This window comes from Hordeum vulgare, chromosome 5H (assembly GCF_904849725.1).
Source record: "Hordeum vulgare subsp. vulgare chromosome 5H, MorexV3_pseudomolecules_assembly, whole genome shotgun sequence".
In the NCBI taxonomy this organism is placed as follows: domain Eukaryota; kingdom Viridiplantae; phylum Streptophyta; class Magnoliopsida; order Poales; family Poaceae; genus Hordeum; species Hordeum vulgare.
In genome coordinates this window covers 544,699,885-544,719,650 of record NC_058522.1, presented here as the reverse complement: position 1 = coordinate 544,719,650, position 19,766 = coordinate 544,699,885, and the positions used below count along the sequence as shown (strand labels likewise).

Here is a 19,766-nt window from a genome sequence, read left to right as displayed (position 1 = left end):
TCGGTAACCAACCATATAACTCAAATACGCATGAAACAACGTCGGCCCTTAAGTGTGCAGACCCTGCGGGTTCGAGAACTATGTAGACATGACCCGAGTGACTCCTCGGTCAATATCCAATAGCGGGACCTGGATGCCCATATTGGATCCCACATATTCTACGAAGATCTTATCGTTTGAACCTCAGTGCCAAGGATTCATATAATCCCGTATGTCATTCCCTTTGTCCTTCGATATGTTACTTGCCCGAGATTCGATCGTCAGTATCCGCATACCTATTTCAATCTCGTTTACCGGCAAGTCTCTTTACTCGTTCCGTAATACAAGATCCCGCAACTTACACTAAGTCACTTTGCTTGCAAGGCTTGTGTGTGATGTTGTATTACCGAGTGGGCCCCGAGATACCTCTCCGTCACACGGAGTGACAAATCCCAGTCTCAATCCATACTAACTCAACGAACACCTTCGGAGATACCTGTAGAGCATCTTTATAGTCACCCAGTTACGTTGCGACGTTTGATACACACAAAGCATTCCTCCGGCGTTAGTGAGTTATATGATCTCATGGTCATAGGAACAAATACTTGACACGCAGAAAACAGTAGCAACAAAATGACACGATCAACATGCTATGTCTATTAGTTTGGGTCTAGTCCATAACATGATTCTCCTAATGATGTGATCCCGTTATCAAGTGACAACACTTGCCTATGGTCAGGAAACCTTGACCATCTCTGATAAACGAGTTAGTCAACTAGAGGCTTACTAGGGACAGTGTTTTGTCTATGTATCCACACATGCACTGTGTTTACAATCAATACAATTATAGCATGGATAATAAACGATTATCATGAACAAAGAAATATAATAATAACTAATTTATTATTGCCTCTAGGGCATATTTCCAACAGTCTCCCACTTGCACTAGAGTCAATAATCTAGTTCACATCACCATGTGATTCCAACGAATCCAACACCCATATAGTCATGGGGTCTGATCACGTCTTGCTCGTGAGAGTGGTTTTAGTCAATGGTTCTGAAACTTTCAAACCCGTGTGTTCTTTACAAATCTTTATGTCATCTTATAGATGCTTCTACTATGTGCTATTCAGAAATACTCCAAATATCTACTCTACTATACGAATCCGTTTCACTACTCATAGTTATTCGGATTAGTGTCAAAGCTCGCATCGACGTAACCCTTTACGACGAACTCTTTAACCACCTCCATAATCGAGAAAATTGCCTTAGTCCATCAGTTTCTAAGGATAAATTTTGACCGCTGCTAGTGATTCAATCATGGATCACTCTCTGTACCTCTCAACAGACTTTGTGTCAAGGCATACATCAGGTGCGGTACCCAGCATGGCATACTTCAGATTCTACGGCCAAGGCATAGAAGACGACCTTCGTCTATTCTCTTTATTCTGCCGGGGTCGGGTTTTGAGTCTTACTCAAATTCACACCTCACAACGCAACCAAGAACTCCTTCTTTGCTGATCTATTTTGAACTCCTTCAAAAACTTGTCAAGGCATGGATCTTGTTGAAACTTCCATTAAGCGCTTTCGATCTATCTCCATAGATCTTTGATGCTCAACGTTCAAGTAGCGCAATCCAGGTACCCCTTTGAAAACTCCTTTCAAACAACCTTGTATGCTTTACAGAAATTCTACATTACTTCTGATCCACAATATGTCAACCACATATACTTATCAGAAATTCTATAGTGCTCCCACTCACTTCTTTGGAAATACAAGTTTCTCATAAACCTTGTACAAGCCCAAAATCTTTGATCATCTCATCAAAGTGTATATTCCAACTCCGAGATGCTTGCACCAGTCCATTGAAGGATCGCTGGAGCTTGCATACTTGCTAGTATCTTTAGGATCGACAAAACCTTCTGGTTGTATCACATACAATGTTTGCTCAAGGAAACCGTCGAGGAAACAATGTTTTGACATCCTATGTGCAATATTTCATAAATAATGCAACAACTACTTACATGATTCTAACAGACTTTTAGCATCGCTACGAGTGAGAAAGTCTCATCATAGTCAACTGTTTGATCTTGTCGGAAACATCTTTGCGACAAGTCGAGCTTTTCTTAATAGTGACTTATCACCATCATCGTTTGTCTTCCTTTTAAAGATCCATCTTTACTCAATAGTCCTATGACCATCAAGTAGTTCTTCCAAAGTCTACACTTTGTTTTCATACATGGATCCTCTCTCGGATTTCATGGCCTCCAGCCATTTGTCGGAATCTGGGCCCACCATTGCTTTCTCCATAACTCGTAGGTTCATTGTTGCTCAACAACATGACCTCCAAGACAGGGTTACTGTACCACTCTGCAGTAGTACGCGACCTTGTCAACCTACGAGATTTGTAGTAACTTGATTCGATGCTCGATGATCACCATCATCAGCTTTCACTTCAATTGGTGTAGGCGCCACAGGAACAACTTCCTGCGCCCTGCTACACACTGGTTGAAGTGATGGTTCAATAACCTTATCAAGTTCTACAACCCTCCCACTCAATTATTTCGAGAGAAACCTTTCCTCGAGAAAGGATCCGTTTCTAGAAACAAACACTTTGCTTTCGGATCTGAGATAGGAGATGTACCCAACTGTTTTGGATATCCTCTGAAGATGCATTTATCCGCTTTGGGTTTGAGCTTATTCGACTGAAACTTTTTCACACAAGTGTCGAAGCCCCAAACTTTCAAGAAACGACAGTTTAGATTTCTCTAAACCTCAGTCTATACTGTGTCATCTCAACGGAAATACGCGGTGCCCTATTTAAAATGAATGCGGTTGTCTCTAATGCATAACCCATAAACGATAGTGGTAATTCGATAAGAGACATCATAGCATGCACCATACCAAATAGTGCGTGGCTATGACGTTCAGAAACATCATCACACTATGATGTTCCAGGTGGCATGAACTGCGAAACAATTTCCACATTGTCTTAACTGCGTACCAAAACTCGTAACTCAGATATCCATTTCTATGATCATATCGTAGACAGTTTATCCTCTTGTTACGACGAACTTTACTCCTGAAACAGAATTGAACCTTTCAATATTTCAGACTTGTGATTCATTAAGTAAATACTCTTGTATCTGCTCAAATCGTCATTGAAGTAAGAACATAATGATATCCACTGCGTGCCTCAGCACCCATTGGACTGCATACATCAAAATGTATCACTTCCAACAAGTTACTATCTTGTTTCATCTAAATGAAAACAAGGCCTTGCTCATGTGGTATGATTTTCATGTCACTAGTGATTCAAAATCAAGTGAGTATAAAGATCCATCAGCATGGAGCCTCTTCATGCAATTTACACCAACATGACTCAAGCGGCAGTGCCACAAGTAAGTGGTACTATCATCATTACCTCGTATGTTTTGGCACCAATATTATGAACATGTGTAACACTACGATCGAGATTCAATAAACCATTGAAGGTGATTTATTCAAGCAAATAGAGTAACCATTATTCTCTTTAAATGAATAATCGTATTGCAATAAACACGATCCAATCATGTTCATGCTTAACGCAAGTACCAAATAACAATTATTTAGGTTTAACACTAATCCCGATGGTAGATGGAGTATGCGACGTTTGATCATATCAACCTTGGAAACACTTCCAACACGTATCGTCACCTCGCCTTTAGCTAGTCTCCGTTTATGTCGTAGCTTTCATTTCGTGTTACTAATCACTTAGCAACCGAACCGGTATCCAATACCCTCGTGCTACTAGGAGTACTAGTAAAGTACACATCAACATCATGTATATCAAATATACTTCTTTCGACTTTTGCCAGCCTTCTTATCTACCAAGTATCTAGAGTTGCTCCGCCTCAGTGACTGTTCCCCTCATTACAGAAGCACTTAGTCTCGGGTTTGGGTTTAATCTTGGGTCTCTTCATTAGTGCAGCAACTGTTTTGCCGTTTCACGAAGTATCCCTTCTAGCCCTTGCCTTTCTTGAAACTTAGTGGTTTTACTAACCATCAACTATTGATGCTCCTTCTTGATTTCTACTTTCGCAGTGTCAAACATCGCGATTCGCTCAAGGATCATTGTATCTATCCTTGATATGTTATAGTTCATCACGAAGCTCTCACAGCTTGGTGGCTGTGACTTTGGAGAACCATCACTATCTCATCTGGAAGATTAACTCCCACTTGATTCAAGCGATTGTCGTACTCAGACAATCTGAGCACACGCTCAACGATTGAGCTTTTCTCCTTTACTTCGTGGACAAAGAATCTTGTCGGAGGTCACGTACCTCTTAACAAGGGCACAAGCATGAAATCACAATTTCATCTCTTTAGAACATCACTTATGTTCCGTGACGTTTCAAAACGTCTTCGGCGCCTTGCTTCTAAGCCATTAAGTATTTTGCACTGAACTATCGCGTAGTCATCAGAAACGTGTATGTCGGATGTTCACAGCATCCACAGACGACGCTCGAGGTGCAGCACACCGACTGGTGCATTAAGGACATAAGCCTTCTGCGCAGCAACGAGGACAATCCTCTGCAAAGTTTGCTACTATCAACTTTCAACTAAATTTTCTCTAGGAACATATAAAAACAGTAGAGCTATAGCGGAAACTACATCGTAATTCGCAAAGACCATTAGACTATGTTCATGACAATTAGTTCAATTAATCATATTACTTAAGAACTCCCACTCAAAAAGTACATCTCTCTAGTCATTTGAGTGGTACATGATCCAAATCCACTATCTCAAGTCCGATCATCACGTGAGTCGAGAATAGTTTCAGTGGTAAGCATCTCTATGCTAATCATATCAACTATACGATTCATGCTCGACCTTTCGGTCTCATGTGTTCCGAGGCCATGTCTGCACATGCTAGGCTCGTCAAGCTTAACCCGAGTGTTCTGCGTGTGCAACTGTTTTGCACCCGTTGTATGTGAACGTTGAGTCTATCACACCCGATCATCACCTGGTGTCTCGAAACGAAGAACTGTCGCAACAGTGCACAGTCGGGGAGAACACAATTTCATCTTGAAATTTTAGTGAGAGATCACCTCATAATGCTACCGTCGTTCTAAGCAAGATAAGGTGCATAAAGGATTAACATCACATGCAATTCATAAGTGACATGATATGGTCATCATCACGTGCTCCTTGATCTCCATCACCAAAGCACCGGCAAGATCTTCTTGTCACCGGCGCCACAGCATGATCTCCATCAACGTGTCACCATCGGGGTTGTCATGCTACTCATGCTATTACTACTAAAGCTACATCCTAGCAAAATAGTAAACGCATCTGCATGCACAAATGTTAGTTTAAAGACAACCCTATGGCTCATGCCGGTTGCCGTACCATCGACGTGCAAGTCAATATTATCTATTACAACATGATCATCTCATACATCCAATATATCACATCACGTCATTGGCCATATCACATCACAAGCATACCCTGCAAAAACAAGTTAGACGTCCTCTAATTTTGTTGTTGCATGTTTTACGTGGTGACCATGGGTATCTAGTAGGATCGCATCTTACTTACGCAAACACCACAACGGAGATATATGAATTGCTATTTAACCTTATACAAGGACCTCCTCGGTCAAATCCGATTCAACTAAAGTTGGAGAAACTGACACTTGCCAGTCATCTTTGAGCAACGGGGTTACTCGTAGCGATGAAACCAGTCTCTCGTAAGCGTACGAGTAATGTCGGTCCAAGCCGCTTCAATCCAACAATACCGCGGAATCAAGAAAAGACTAAGGAGGGCAGCAAAACGCACATGACCGCCCACAAAAACTTTTGTGTTCTACTCGAGAAGACATCTACGCATGAACCTAGCTCATGATGCCACTGTTGGGGAACGTCGCATGGGAAACAAAAAATTTCCTACGCGCACGAAGACCTATCATGGTGATGTCCATCTACGAGAGGGGATACTCGATCTACGTACCCTCGTAGATCGCACAGCAGAAGCGTTAAGAAAACGCGGTTGATGTAGTGGAACGTCCTCACGTCCCTCGATGCGCCCCGCGAACCGTCCCGCGATCCGTCCCACGATCTAGTGCCGAACGGACGGCACCTCCGCGTTCAGCACACGTACAACTCGACGATGATCTCGGCCTTCTTGATCCAGCAAGAGAGACGGAGAGGTAGATGAGTTCTCCGGCAGCGTGACGGCGCTCCGGAGGTTGGTGGTGATCTAATCTCAGCAGGGCTCCGCCCGAGCTCCGCAGAAACGCGATCTAGAGGTAAAACCGTGGAGATATGTGGTCGGGTTGTCGTGGCAAAGTTGTGTCAAATCATCCCTAAGACCTTCGTATATATAGGGGGAAGAGGGGGAGCCTTGCCTTGGGGTCCAAGGACCCCCAAGGGGGTCGGCCGAGCCAAGGGGAGGAGTCCTCCCCTTCCAAACCGAATCCAACTAGGTTTGGAAGGAGGAGTCCTTCCCCTTTTTCCCACCTCCTATTTTTTCTTTCCTTTTCTCTTTGATTTTCTTCCTATGGCGCATAGGGCCTTCTTGGGCTGTCCCACTAGCCCACTAAGGGCTGGTGTGCCACCCCCAAGGCCTATGGGCTTCCCCGGGGTGGTTTGCCCCCCCGGTGAACACCCGAAAACCATTCGTCATTCCCGGTACATTCCCGGTAACTCCGAAAACCTTCCGGTAATCAAATGAGATCATCCTATATATCAATCTTCGTTTTCGGACCATTCCAGAAACCCTCGTGACGTCTGTGATCTCATTCGGGACTCCGAACAACATTCGGTAACCAACCATATAACTCAAATACGCATAAAACAACGTCGACCCTTAAGTGTGCAGACCCTGCGGGTTCGAGGACTATGTAGACATGACCCGAGTGACTCCTCGGTCAATATCCAATAGCGGGACCTGGATGCCCATATTGGATCCCACATATTCTACGAAGATCTTATCGTTTGAACCTCAGTGCCAAGGATTCATATAATCCCGTATGTCATTCCCTTTGTCCTTCGGTATGTTACTTGCCCGAGATTCGATCGTCAATATCCGCATATCTATTTCAATCTCGTTTACCATCAAGTCTCTTTACTCGTTTCGTAATACAAGATCCCGCAACTTACACTAAGTCACTTTGCTTGCAAGGCTTGTGTGTGATGTTGTATTACCGAGTGGGCCCCGAGATTCCTCTCCGTCACACGGAGTGACAAATCCCAGTCTCAATCCATACTAACTCAACGAACACCTTCGGAGATACCTGTAGAGCATCTTTATAGTCACCCAGTTACGTTGCAACGTTTGATACACACAAAGCATTCCTCCGGTGTCAGTGAGTTATATGATCTCATGGTCATAGGAACAAATACTTGACACGCAGAAAACAGTAGCAACAAAATGACACGATCAACATGCTACGTCTATTAGTTTGGGTCTAGTCCATCACATGATTCTCCTAATGATGTGATCCCGTTATCAAGTGACAACACTTGCCTATGGTCAGGAAACCTTGACCATCTCTGATCAACGAGCTAGTCAACTAGAGGCTTACTAGGGACAGTGTTTTGTCTATGTATCCACACATGCACTGTGTTTCCAATCAATACAATTATAGCATGGATAATAAATGATTATCATGAACAAAGAAATATAATAATAACTAATTTATTATTGCCTCTAGGGCATATTTCCAACAGTAATAGCATGAGTAGCACGACAACCCCGATGGCGACACGTTGATGGAGGTCATGGTGTGGCGCTGGTGACAGAAGATCGTGCCGGTGCTTTGGTGATGAAGATCAAGAAGCACGTGATGATGGCCATATCATGTCACTTATGAATTGCATGTGATGTTAATCCTTTTATGCACCTTATTTTGCTTAGAACGACGATAGCATTATGAGGTGATCTCTCACTAAAATTTCAAGACGAAATTGTGTTCTCCCCGACTGTGCACCGTTGCTGCAGTTCATCGTTTCGAGACACCACGTGATGATCGGGTGTGATAGACTCAACGCTCACATACAACGGGTGCAAAACAGTTGCACACGCGGAACACTCGGGTTAAGCTTGACGAGCCTAGCATGTGCAGGCATGGCCTCGGAACACATGAGACCGAAAGGTCGATCATGAATCATATAGTTGATATGATTAGCATAGGGATGCTTACCACTGAAACTATCCTCAACTCACGTGATGATCGGACTTGAGGTAGTGGAATTGGATCATGAACCACTCAAATGACTAGAGAGATGTACTTTTTGAGTGGGAGTTTAGCAAGTAATTTGATTAAGTTAAACTCTAATTATCTTGAACATAGTGTAAATCTACTTTGAAATATATTTGTGTTGTAGATCATGGCTCACGCAACAGTCACCCTGAATTTTAATACGTTCCTAGAGAAAGCTAAGTTGAAAGATGATGGAAGCAACTTTGTAGACTGGGCTCGCAATCTTAAGTTGCTCCTGCAAGCTGGGAAGAAGGATTATGTCCTTGATGTTGCGCTAGGAGATGAACCACCCGCTACGGCCGACCAAGATGTTAAGAACACTTGGTTAACACGTAAGGAGGACTACTCAGTAGTTCAATGTGCAGTCTTGTATGGCTTAGAGCCGGGACTTCAACGTCGCTTTGAGCGTCATGGAGCATATGAGATGTTCCAGGAGTTGAAGTTTATCTTTCAGAAGAACGCCCAGATCGAGAGGTATGAGACCTCCGATAAATTCTATGCTTGCAAGATGGAGGAGAATTCGTCTGTCAGTGAACACGTGCTCAAAATGTCTCGGTACTCAAACCGTCTAACTGAGATGGGGATTGAACTCCCGCAAGAGGCTATCACTAACATAATTCTTCAATCACTGCCGCCAAGCTATAAGGGCTTTGTGTTGAACTACAACATGCAAGGGATGAAGTCACCCGGCGAGTTGTTCGCGATGCTGAAAGTCGCAGAGTAGAACTCCGTAAAGAACATCAAGTGTTGATGGTGAATAAGACCACTAGTTTCAAGAGGAACGACAAAGGAAAGAAGGGTAATTCAAAGAAGAGCGACAAACCTGTTGCCAATCCGACGAAGAAACCCAAAGCTGGACCTAAGCCTGAAACAGAGTGCTATTATTGCAAGGGTATGGGTCATTGGAAGCGCAACTGCTCCAAGTATCTGGGTGATAAGAAGGCGGCCAAAGAAAAATCAGGTATATTTGATGTACATGTTATTGATGTGTACTTAACCAGCTCTCGTAATAGTGCCTCTGTATTCGATAGCGATTCTGTTGCTCATATTTGCAACTCGAAACAGGAACTACGGAATAGGCGAAGGCTGGCGAAAGATGAAGTGACGATGCACGTGGGAAATGGTTCCAAGGTTGATGCAATCGCCGTCGGCCCAGTTTCACTTTAGTTACCATCAGGATTAGTTACGAACTTAAATAATTGTTATTTAGTGCCTGCGTTGAGCATGAACATTATATCTGGATCTTGTTTATTGCGAGACGGTTACTCGTTTAAGTCAGAGAATAATGGTTGTTCTATTTCTATGAGTAATATCTTTTATGGTCATGCACCCAATGTGAGAGGATTGTTCATATTAAATCTTGATAGTGATAATACACATATACATAACATTGAGACCAAAAGAGTTAGAGTTAACAATGATAGCGCCATGTTTTTGTGGCACTGCCGCTTAGGTCTCATTGGTGTAAAGCGCATGAATAAACTCCATACCGATGGACTTTTGGAGTCACTTGACTTTGATTCACTTGACACGTGCGAACCATGCCTCATGGACAAGATGACTAAAACTCCGTTCTCCGGAACAATGGAGCGTGCAAGTGACTTGTTGGAAATTATACATACCGATGTGTGTGGTCCGATGAGCGTGGAGGCACGCGGCGGATATCGTTATTTTCTCACCTTCACTAACGATCTGAGTAGATATGGTTATGTCTACTTGATGAAGCACAAGTCTGAAACATTTGAGAAGTTCAAGCAATTTCAGAGTGAAGTTAAAAAACATCGTAACAAGAAGATCAAGTTCCTACGGTTTGATCGTGGGGGTGAATATCTGAGTTTCAAGTTTACCTTAATGAATGTTAGTAGTTGCGGACGCTTGCTAATAGTTCCAATCATAAGTGCATAGAATTCCAAGTAAGGGATGACATGCTAGCAGAGGCATCTCCCACATGATAGTTGCTATCGATCTAGTAACGTAGTCAATTGCTTAGGGACAATTCCACAACTCCTACCACAACTTTTCCACACTCGTTAGACTAACGTATTTGTTTCTTTTTCTAACCAGCCCCTAGTTTTATGTACGTGTTCTTTACTTTCTTGCAAGCCTATCCTGTCCCTCCTACAAAGTACTTCTAGTTTCATACTTGTTCCAGGTAAATCGAACGTAAAGTGTGCGTAGAGTTGTATCGGTGGTCGATAGAACTTGAGGGAATATTTGTCCTACCTTTAGCTCCTCGTTGGGTTCGACACTCTTACTCATCGAGAAAGGCTACAATTGATCCCCTATACTTGTGGGTTATCAACTAACAAGACTAAAAAGCAAAAGTAAAAGATAGCGTGCAACTCCCCTATCTTGAAGACTGGAGTCCCCAACAATGGCGCCAGAAAACTTTGCTTGATGACGAGATGATGTATAAACTTCTCGCTCCTCATTGGTTACCCCAAGTGGAAGGTTGAGATGTAGTCAGCAACAAGTTTTCCCTTACACGGAGACAGGAGGACTCCTAGGATCAACAAGTAGGTGTCTCCCACCCCGGCGCTAGCAGAAGATGTGGACCTGCGCACATAACAAATAACTTTGCTCCCAACGAGTACAGAGAGGTTGTCAATCTCTCCGACATTGTAGTTTGCAAAGGATCAAAACACATGCGGGAATTGTAATAGTGATTGCAACAGAAAAGTAAATGAAAACGGTAAATGGTGGAGGTGTAAACAATGATGGTGATATGGACCGGAGTCACATGATATTCACTAGTGATGTCTCTCTCCCAAAAGACGATAAACGACTATGCTTGGGTAAAAAAATACAGTTGGGCAATTGCCAGAATTATGAACGCACTGCGATGCTAATTATGCTACTTGATAGTTAGAGGCTCAATGGTAATGGGCAGTACGCCAAGACAAGTAGACCATTTATTCATTAGCATCTACTTACTAATCATCCACCTTGAGATATCTATCCAAAACATCTCGTCGGTATTAAGTTGCGAGCCCCACCCAAAGTGTAAACTCAAAGCAACGGACAACTGCTTTAGCGAATTACGCGTAAGGTAAACAATCCTTGCAACCATGGTCACAAGCACCGTTGTTTTCTCCCTAGTGGCAACAACACATCCCCTAGCTAGTCTCATGTTTCTGTCACTCAAGCTAGACATTGAGGGGCATGACCCCACAGTCCTGCATAACGCTCCCTCTTGGAGTTACAATCTACTACTCGGTCAAAGCAATAAATAGCAACGGAGAACATGCATGAATCACTAAGTAACATAATATAAAAGGATAATCAAATATATATCTCATAACAATCTGAACATAATATCATAATCCATCGAACCCCAACAAACCGAGCATAGCAATAGCAAGAGAATTACATAGATGCCTTGATCATGTAGGGAAACTCACAAGGACTAACCATTGAAACACAAGATTGGAGAGAAGACATCACATAGCTACTGGTCATGGACTCATGGTCCAAGGAGGATTACTCACGTCACGTCCGAGAAGCGTCCATCGCGGTGGAGAAGCTCCCGGAGGTCAATCCTCCCTCCGGCTGGATGCCGGGAAGAGGTCTCGTGACGCTCCCGATCTCGGAAGCGCTGCGGCGGCGGGACAATGGAGAAATTCACGATTCTCGATCCACTCTAGGGTTTTCCTCGTCAAGGGGTAAATATAGGCGAAAGGAGGGCATCAAAGGGCGTGGCCCCCACCCAGGCGGCCTCTTAGCGCATCCTAGGGGTGGGCCGCGCCCACAGGTCGCCTGGGCGGCCCCTGCCCCCCTGTGCCCCCCTTTCATGCTTCGTGAAGCTTCTGGTGCGTTGATTTTATATAATTTTCTTGAGATTTTTGGTGCTCTGGAAAATTGGGTAAAAACCCGTGCAAAATAGACATCAGCAGACAAAAACTAGCAATAGGTGCACTGAGTTAGTAGGTTAGTCCAAATATGTGTAAAAAGATATAAAAATGTAGCAAAACATATAACAATGTCACCCAAAAGATCATGGAACAAGCAGAAATTATAGATACGTTTGGGACGTATCAAGTGTAGGCCGCATGTCTTATTGAAAATGTTAGTAATTTAATGACCATCCAACAAATGCAATAACAATTGCATGGTTCTTGAAATGGGACCAAAAAAGAGCATCTTTAGAAAGAACTAAAAAATGGGACCAAAAAAGAGCATATTTAGAAAGAACTAAAACATTCCTAATCATCCATGATTCTTGTTAAGTCTCACACGACACAAACGTTTGGACGAGGAAAGCCTGTTGCCCAAAGGAGTAGGCTCATAGGCCCAAATACGTGGGCGTAGGATTCAAGTCCATAACAAACAGAAGAATACAACCATCCAAAGGAGATGACATGAATCATATTCCCATCTCTCTCGCCCCTGACCTACAAGTATCTCCTTTTTAGGGTTTCTCCCATAGTTTTCCCCACGCCGCCGCCACCTCTCTGCCCCGGATTGTTGCCTTGGTTGCTGCCACCAACCATATCCTTATATACTTGTATATTCCGTGCTTATGTTCCCTACCTTCTATCCTATTTTTGGTTTATTCGAGTTCTTTGGTTGGTTTTGACAACTAATTGTATCTCCGAGTAGCTTGCTCAAGTCTCATGGTAGGTTCCCCCTTTTTGCTCTAGTGCATCCCTTGGTGCCTTGGACGATTCCAAACTGGGTTGCTCGTGGTAATTCGGTTTTTCCATGTTTTTGCGGTTTTTGTTTCATGCTCCTACCCCCCATCGAAAGGTTTGTAATTTCTTACAAGGAGTCATAGGGGTGTTTGGATAAATGCCATGGACTGCCCAACCGAAATATTGGTGTTTATTGTGCCTTGCTCAACTGTTTGGATGGGCACCGACTTTTGAGTGTGCCAAACCCTCCTCAGCTCTGCTAGTTCACTTTCGCGCCAACTTTCAGCGACGGGCGGCTAAAATGTCCTCCAATTATTTTGCGTGCCCCGGAATGGCACAACGAGCTCTGAGGTGCAAGCCAAACAACCCCATAGAGCATGATTTCGTGACGTTTCCCATTTTGGGCGCTTTCCATTGTTGGCACCTCTGAAAATGTAGCATTAACTTTTTGTTTTTTCTCCCAACCTTTGGAATTTGAGAACTTTTTGGATGTTATAAAACTTTCAAAATTTGAAATTAACATTTTAGAATTTGAAATTACAAGTTTTGCTATTCTAAACTTTTAACTTTTGAAATTTCAACTATTGGTATTTTGATCTTCTTGAAATTGAACACCCAAATAATAAAACTTGTGGAAATCCCCCAACCTTTAGTGGCCCATTTGAAATTTTATAATTTTAATTATTAAAGAAAATCTAATATAGAAAAGCTAGAAAAAAGGAAACACATGTCACTGGGAACTATTTGTGTGCGTGTAGAGAGTGATCCATATCACGCGTGTGGCCGCACATGGATGGGCCCCTTCCATACTCAACTCCCGTGACAAATGCGGCATGACTACGTCCAACGCGTTAGCATGCTGCGCACACGTCAAGGACGATTATGTTTGGTATGTAATTTCTTATTTTCATTCATTTTTCTCCCATTATTCTTCTGAATATGTTCTATGCATGAAAAGTCATATATAGATGTTACCATAGTAAATACATATATGTTCACCAGCCATGTTGTAATCCCTTTCTGTTTAATGGCTCTAAAAACTACGTCGATACATATAAACCGTTTAACACTCAATTTTAAATATGTGATAATTCTTTTTTGTTGAGAAATACTCCCTCCGTTCATAAATATAAGTCTTTTAAGAGATTTCACTAAATGACTACATACGGAGCAAAGTGAGTTAATCTATACTCTAAAACATGTCTATATACATCCGTACGTAGTTTTCTAGTAAAACCTCTAAAAAAACTTATATTTAGGAACGGAGGGAGTAATAACTACTCCCTGTTCACAAATACTCCCTCTGTACTACAAAGGGATTATAAGATGTTTTAGACGAAGGCTGTGACTTAGAGGAGGGTCACGAGGAGAACATGCTGCGGATGGAATGGGCTTTTAGGCCCAAATACACCGGCCTACGATCCGGGCCATAGAAAACACGAGGCAAAGCATCCAAACCCCTCGCCGAATTATTTATCTCTCCTCTCCGTCTCTCTCTCATCCCCCCTCTCCCACCTACCAAAACGTATCGCCTCGTTAGGGTTTCTCCCAGGGTTTTTCCCCCGCGCCGCCGCCGCCGCCGCCGCCACCCCGCTCCTCCGGATCGCCGCCATGGCCGCCGCAGCCACCGCTGCCGACCGTATCCTTGTCTACGTATATGTTCCGCACCTCTGCTTCCCCTACCTCCTCTCGTTTTTTTGCTTTTTTCTCGAGTTCTCTGGTTGGTTTTTGACGGCCGGTCGGATCTCCGGCTATTTTGCTCGTGTCTCCCGGTGGTCTGCTTGATTTGTTCGCTCCAGTGTATCCCCTGGTGCTCTGGACGATTCCTAGCCCCTTTGCTTGTTAGAATTAAGTTTGTTTTTCTGTTTTATTACCTTTTTGCGGCTGTTGTCTGGTGCTCCCGCTTTCCCCATGAAAGGCGTGTAATTTCCTGCAAGGAGCGTCATCTCGTGGTGTTTTTGACCGCGCCGTTTCTTCGTTGGAAACTTCGAATCTTTGCTTCGAATCTCTAGTCCACGTTTGTGTCAGTTTCCCTTGACCGCCCTTGCTGCAGAGGCTACGAATTTGCTGCAGAAGCTATCCCTTGATGCCAAGACCGAGGCCATAGACGCGCCGGCGGCGAAGGAGAAGGTGTGATCCGTTTCTCTCTTCCAACGTAATATCGCATCTTACTGAATCACCGTGTGCTGAACCCGCTTTCTACTTTGCAGGCGACCGGAGGGCTGGGCGGCAAGCTGAATGGTGTGGCGGCGACTCGGAACCCACGGGGGGCCGAGCAGTGGGCAAATCCACAGGATTACAGCGATGCAAGCATGTATTATGGCGCCTACCCTGCTGCTTACTATTGCGCAGGTGAAGCACCAATGCCCAATTCTGCTATTTAGTTTATGTTGTTTCTGGTGAATTAGTAACAGGATTGCAATTTTATACTTAGATCACACAACGTTATTTTAATTATTTACTCTGTATATGGATGACCGTGTAGTATTTGTCACTTGCCAGCACAATTACATAGACCGCGTCTTGGTATAATATTATTGACGCCACATTTTCTCTTTGCAGGTTGGGGTGATTATTCCATGTACTTGAGTCAGGATGGAGTGGAAACACCTACCGCTGTGAGTATTACGCCTCCCACATCACAATGTTTTTGGCAATTGGAATTGACTGGCCCTCTTTGGATTGACACATCAAATATTGGTTTTCAGGGTGCCTATGGTGACATGTACTGCTATCCTCAATATGGGCCTGATGGTCAGATGTATGGGTCACAGCAATATCAGTACTCATCATCATACCACCAGCCGCAGAACACTGCCACTAAGCCACAATACAAGTCTAAAACTGACAAGCTGGCCCCATCAAAAGAGATTTCCTCTACTGTTGCTGATCCGCTGCATGCCATAGTCAGTGCTGCTCCCAAAGCCACTTCAAACAGTATTGATGATGTTAAAGGTCTGAAACCAAGTGGGAACAATGGTAGTTACCTGAACCCAAGTAGCAGACCAGCGTATCCATTTTATGGTGGCCAAATCTACCAGGGAAAACAGCAGATGCCTTCTATTGGCAATCCTACTTCAACTGATTCAAATCCTAAAAGCAAGGTTCAGTTGAAGAATCAGAATACTCAACCTCTTCCTCCTCTGATGGTACATACTGATGTTGCCAGTAAATCTATTTATTTATTTATTGATCATTTGTGAAAAGCTTGTGCCACAGAATATTAGCAACCCTAAGCATTGTTTTTTAATGTCTGCACCTCTGTGGGCTTGTGCTTTACTGAGTTTGATTCTTGCCATGTCACCTCCCAGTTGTTCCTACTATTTATGTCAACCTTACACTTCGACTGCTTCTGTTGATTGGTGAATTCAACATAACCTGCAGCTGTATTACTAATTTATAAATCCAGATACTGATTTTTCAAAATTGACACATTTGCAGAGTTTACCTAACTCACCGGTTGCTTCAATGTACGCTGGTAATGGGATGTACAACAGCAATGCCTATGGTGGCTTTTGGTATGGATCCCAATTTTATGGGCCAGGAATGTATGGTGGATGGAATAATCTGTCGGATGGAAAATACAAGCCCCGAGGGAGGACAGCATATGGATCATATGGATTTCCCAATGAAAACCTTGATGGTTTGAATGAGTTGAAGAGAGGACCACGAAGTGGACTCTCTAATATCCAACAGGGCTTTGGACCAGCTGCTGCGACAGCTGTGAAAGCACAGGATGTTTCTGCTACTGATGGCTCTAATGCAGTTGTGCAGGATCAGTACAACCGGCCTGACTTCGCTGACACTTACGAAAATGCCAAATTCTTTATTATTAAGTCATACAGCGAGGATGATGTTCACAAGAGCATCAAGTACAATGTTTGGGCAAGCACACCCAATGGAAATAAAAAGCTTGACAGTGCTTATGTAGAAGCTAAATCTGTCAATTCTCCTGTGTTCCTTCTCTTCTCGGTAAGTTTTTGGATCTTGTGCTCATTTCAGAAGACTTTGCGGTATCAACAAGTTTGTGGTAAGGTGACCGAGTATGATGTTATTTTTTCAGGTCAACACCAGTGGGCAGTTTGTTGGTCTTGCTGAGATGGTTGGTCAGGTTGATTTTGACAAGACGGTGGAACACTGGCAGCAAGACAAGTGGACTGGTTGTTTCCCTGTCAAGTGGCACATTGTCAAGGATATTCCCAACAATTTGTTAAAGCACATCATTCTCGAGTATAACGAAAACAAACCAGTGACAAACAGCAGAGATACACAGGAGGTGAGAATAGTGCCTGTACATTTCATTGATAAACACCAAGAAGCCTTGATAACTCTTGAGGCATGCTGCTGTTATTCTCACATCTTTACATGTGTTAACATATTTTTGCATGCTAATGACAAAGTCAAACTGTGCTTAAAGCCTTTCTTTCCCATACCTACTGCAGGTCAAGCTCGAGCAAGGCCTTCAGGTGTTGAAGATTTTCAAGGATCATGTCTCCAAAACATCCATCCTGGATGACTTCATCTTTTATGATAACCGTGAGAAGATAATGCAAGAGAGGAAATCACAGCGGCAGCATCAACTGAAGAAGGTAAATGCATAGCACGTTAGTTTAGTTTGTTGGTGCGAGCCTCTTCGATCTGCTGAAGGGTTATTCATTGTGCTAGCTTACATTGTGGTTATATGCCATTTCAGAATGTTCCTAGTTTTTTTTTGTGTGTGTGTGTATAGCGTGACCACTTTGTAGCCGCCTTCCTTGTAAAATGCAAGGACTTCCATTTTCCGCGTTGGTAGTTTGCATGACCTCCTTTCAGCCGGTCCTTTCCCTGATTCAATCAACTTATCACCTACTATTAGAAAGGGTGAAGTTGTTAAAACTGTCATGTTACTCATTCAAACTACCTTTGTGGTTATGCAGATCACGAGCCCGAAGCTGCTGCCTACTGTTGACAATGCTGAAAATGACTCTGGCAATGCGCAGGAACCACAGAAGCCTGAAGTTACCGGAGAGGAAGAATCTGCTGCGGAAGACAATGTGGTGGCGGCTGCCGTGACTGGTGTTGCCCCGAAAGATGCTAACCCCACAGCCGCAAGCTTGGCTGTTGCAAATGGCTGCTGATTTTTTTGTCTGTTGAGTTGTGAGTAAGGTGACATGACAGCTTGGGAGTTTTGGAGGAGGCTGGGGCGGCAGTTCAACTGTTGGAGGCAATCAGGGTTCTGTTGGGGTTCCGTAGGTGTTTTTGCAGAAAGTTCGATGGATATGGTTAGGTTTCTCTTGAGATTTCCCCTCTGTATTATTATTTCTCTATCTTGGAGCTGAGTTCGGTTGGTAGGAGATAGAGATCATCAGTTGTTGATCTGGGGTGGTGGTGGTGGTGGTGTGTTGTCTTTTTTATCTTGTTGTTGTTAGGAAATGTACCTAGGTGTGGTGATTTGTACTGGTTTTGCAAGAAGTAACTTGTCTGTTTCAGAGTTGTTTATGTATCTTATGTTTGAGATGCATCTCATGTTTTCTTCAACAATCTTGTGTGAGGCTTTATAACCATGGAGGGTTGTCATTCCGACCTTGCCTTACTGAAAATTATAATCAGAAATGGTGAAGTTTAAAAACTTACTGAAAATTGTTGTAAATGCAAAAGTTTTTTCTTCAGGAAACTGTAGATCTGTAGAATGTTGTTAGAAGTTTACAATGTTTCATCTATTTCGGGCCCTCTCCTTCTCATTTTCAGAACTTGAAGTTCCTTGATTCGGATATGACAGGCAGAAAATGAAATTCTTAGAACCACATGTTATTGTTTCCTTTCTAGGAGGGTACATGTTTTTGTTTCTGAGTTCATCTATTTGTTTACCAGAAGATTTTCTGTTGTTGAGTTTTTTGAGCACAAGTAGCTCATCTGAAGTTTGAACAACCCCAGAAGTCAGTCACGGATCGAAATGTGTGCATCTTTTCAAAAAAAAAAAAAAAAGGAGGTCGAAACGTTTGCAAAGCGGACCCCAAAAGGGCCAGGAGGTCCACACCATCGATCTTACGCGAAGCGCCAAAATTAGACCCATTAGAGCATCTCCAACAACCTTTTTATATTTGCATTCACTTGCTATTTTATAAATTTTGATCAAAAAACCTTTGCAACAGCCTTTGTATAAGTGGTTCCCCTCATTTTTTTACAAAGCCTATATTTGCACTCATATTTTGCATGTTTTGCAAAGCCAAATATCACTTTGTAAATTTTTAGCAAGCCTCCTAAATCCTTACTTTATTTCAATGACAGGTGGATCTGTGTACTAGTGTGTGTGCCGCACGTGCGCTGTGCGTGTGCGCGCGCGTGTGTACGTGTACGTGTGTTTGTTGCATGTGCACGTGTGTGTCTATGCTGCATGTGTACGTGTGTGTATGTTCCATGTGTACGTGTCGTGTGTGTTGTGTGTACGTGTGTGCTGCATGTATGTAAGTGTATGTATATAAGTGTACGCGTGTGTGTGCATGTATACGTGAACGCATATTGTGCTAGTATACATACATGTGTATACATGCTAGTGTTTAATGTGTCTATGATAAACTGTCTGCATATATTATTATGTGTTTTTACAAATATAGCAATTCAATGTACATATGCTACTGAAGCAAAAAATATGTTGACTTTGTAAATCTTTTTTTTATATAACAAATTTTTAACAATTCAATATAAAAAAGCTCTTGGAGATGCTTTTAAGAGGAAAGAAGGGCGAACACTAGCAATACCAAGTGACACCTCCTGGTAAGAACATGTTTTTTCTTTTATTAAAGTTTTTTTTTAAAGATGGATTTGAGTTTTTTCTTTCTTTCTTTCTTTTAGAGATGGATGTGAAGACCACATGTCATATACTGTCTGGCTAAGGTAAGAAAGTTTTTTTTTACGAGTTGAAGGTAAGGTTA

General features: G+C 42.9%; 1 protein-coding gene across 1 annotated transcript; it reads left to right on the top strand.

The window, feature by feature from the left end:
- The first annotated feature begins 14,366 nt into the window (after positions 1-14,366).
- On the top strand, positions 14,367-18,333 carry LOC123452643 (YTH domain-containing protein ECT3-like). Its single transcript, XM_045129340.1, has 9 exons — positions 14,367-14,494; positions 14,909-14,985; positions 15,066-15,207; positions 15,418-15,473; positions 15,564-16,004; positions 16,297-16,827; positions 16,919-17,131; positions 17,298-17,444; positions 17,772-18,333. Exons 1-9 carry the CDS (start codon positions 14,467-14,469, stop codon positions 17,970-17,972), a joined length of 1,836 nt encoding a protein of 611 aa, XP_044985275.1. The 5' UTR covers positions 14,367-14,466; the 3' UTR covers positions 17,973-18,333.
- The last annotated feature ends 1,433 nt before the right edge of the window (positions 18,334-19,766 follow it).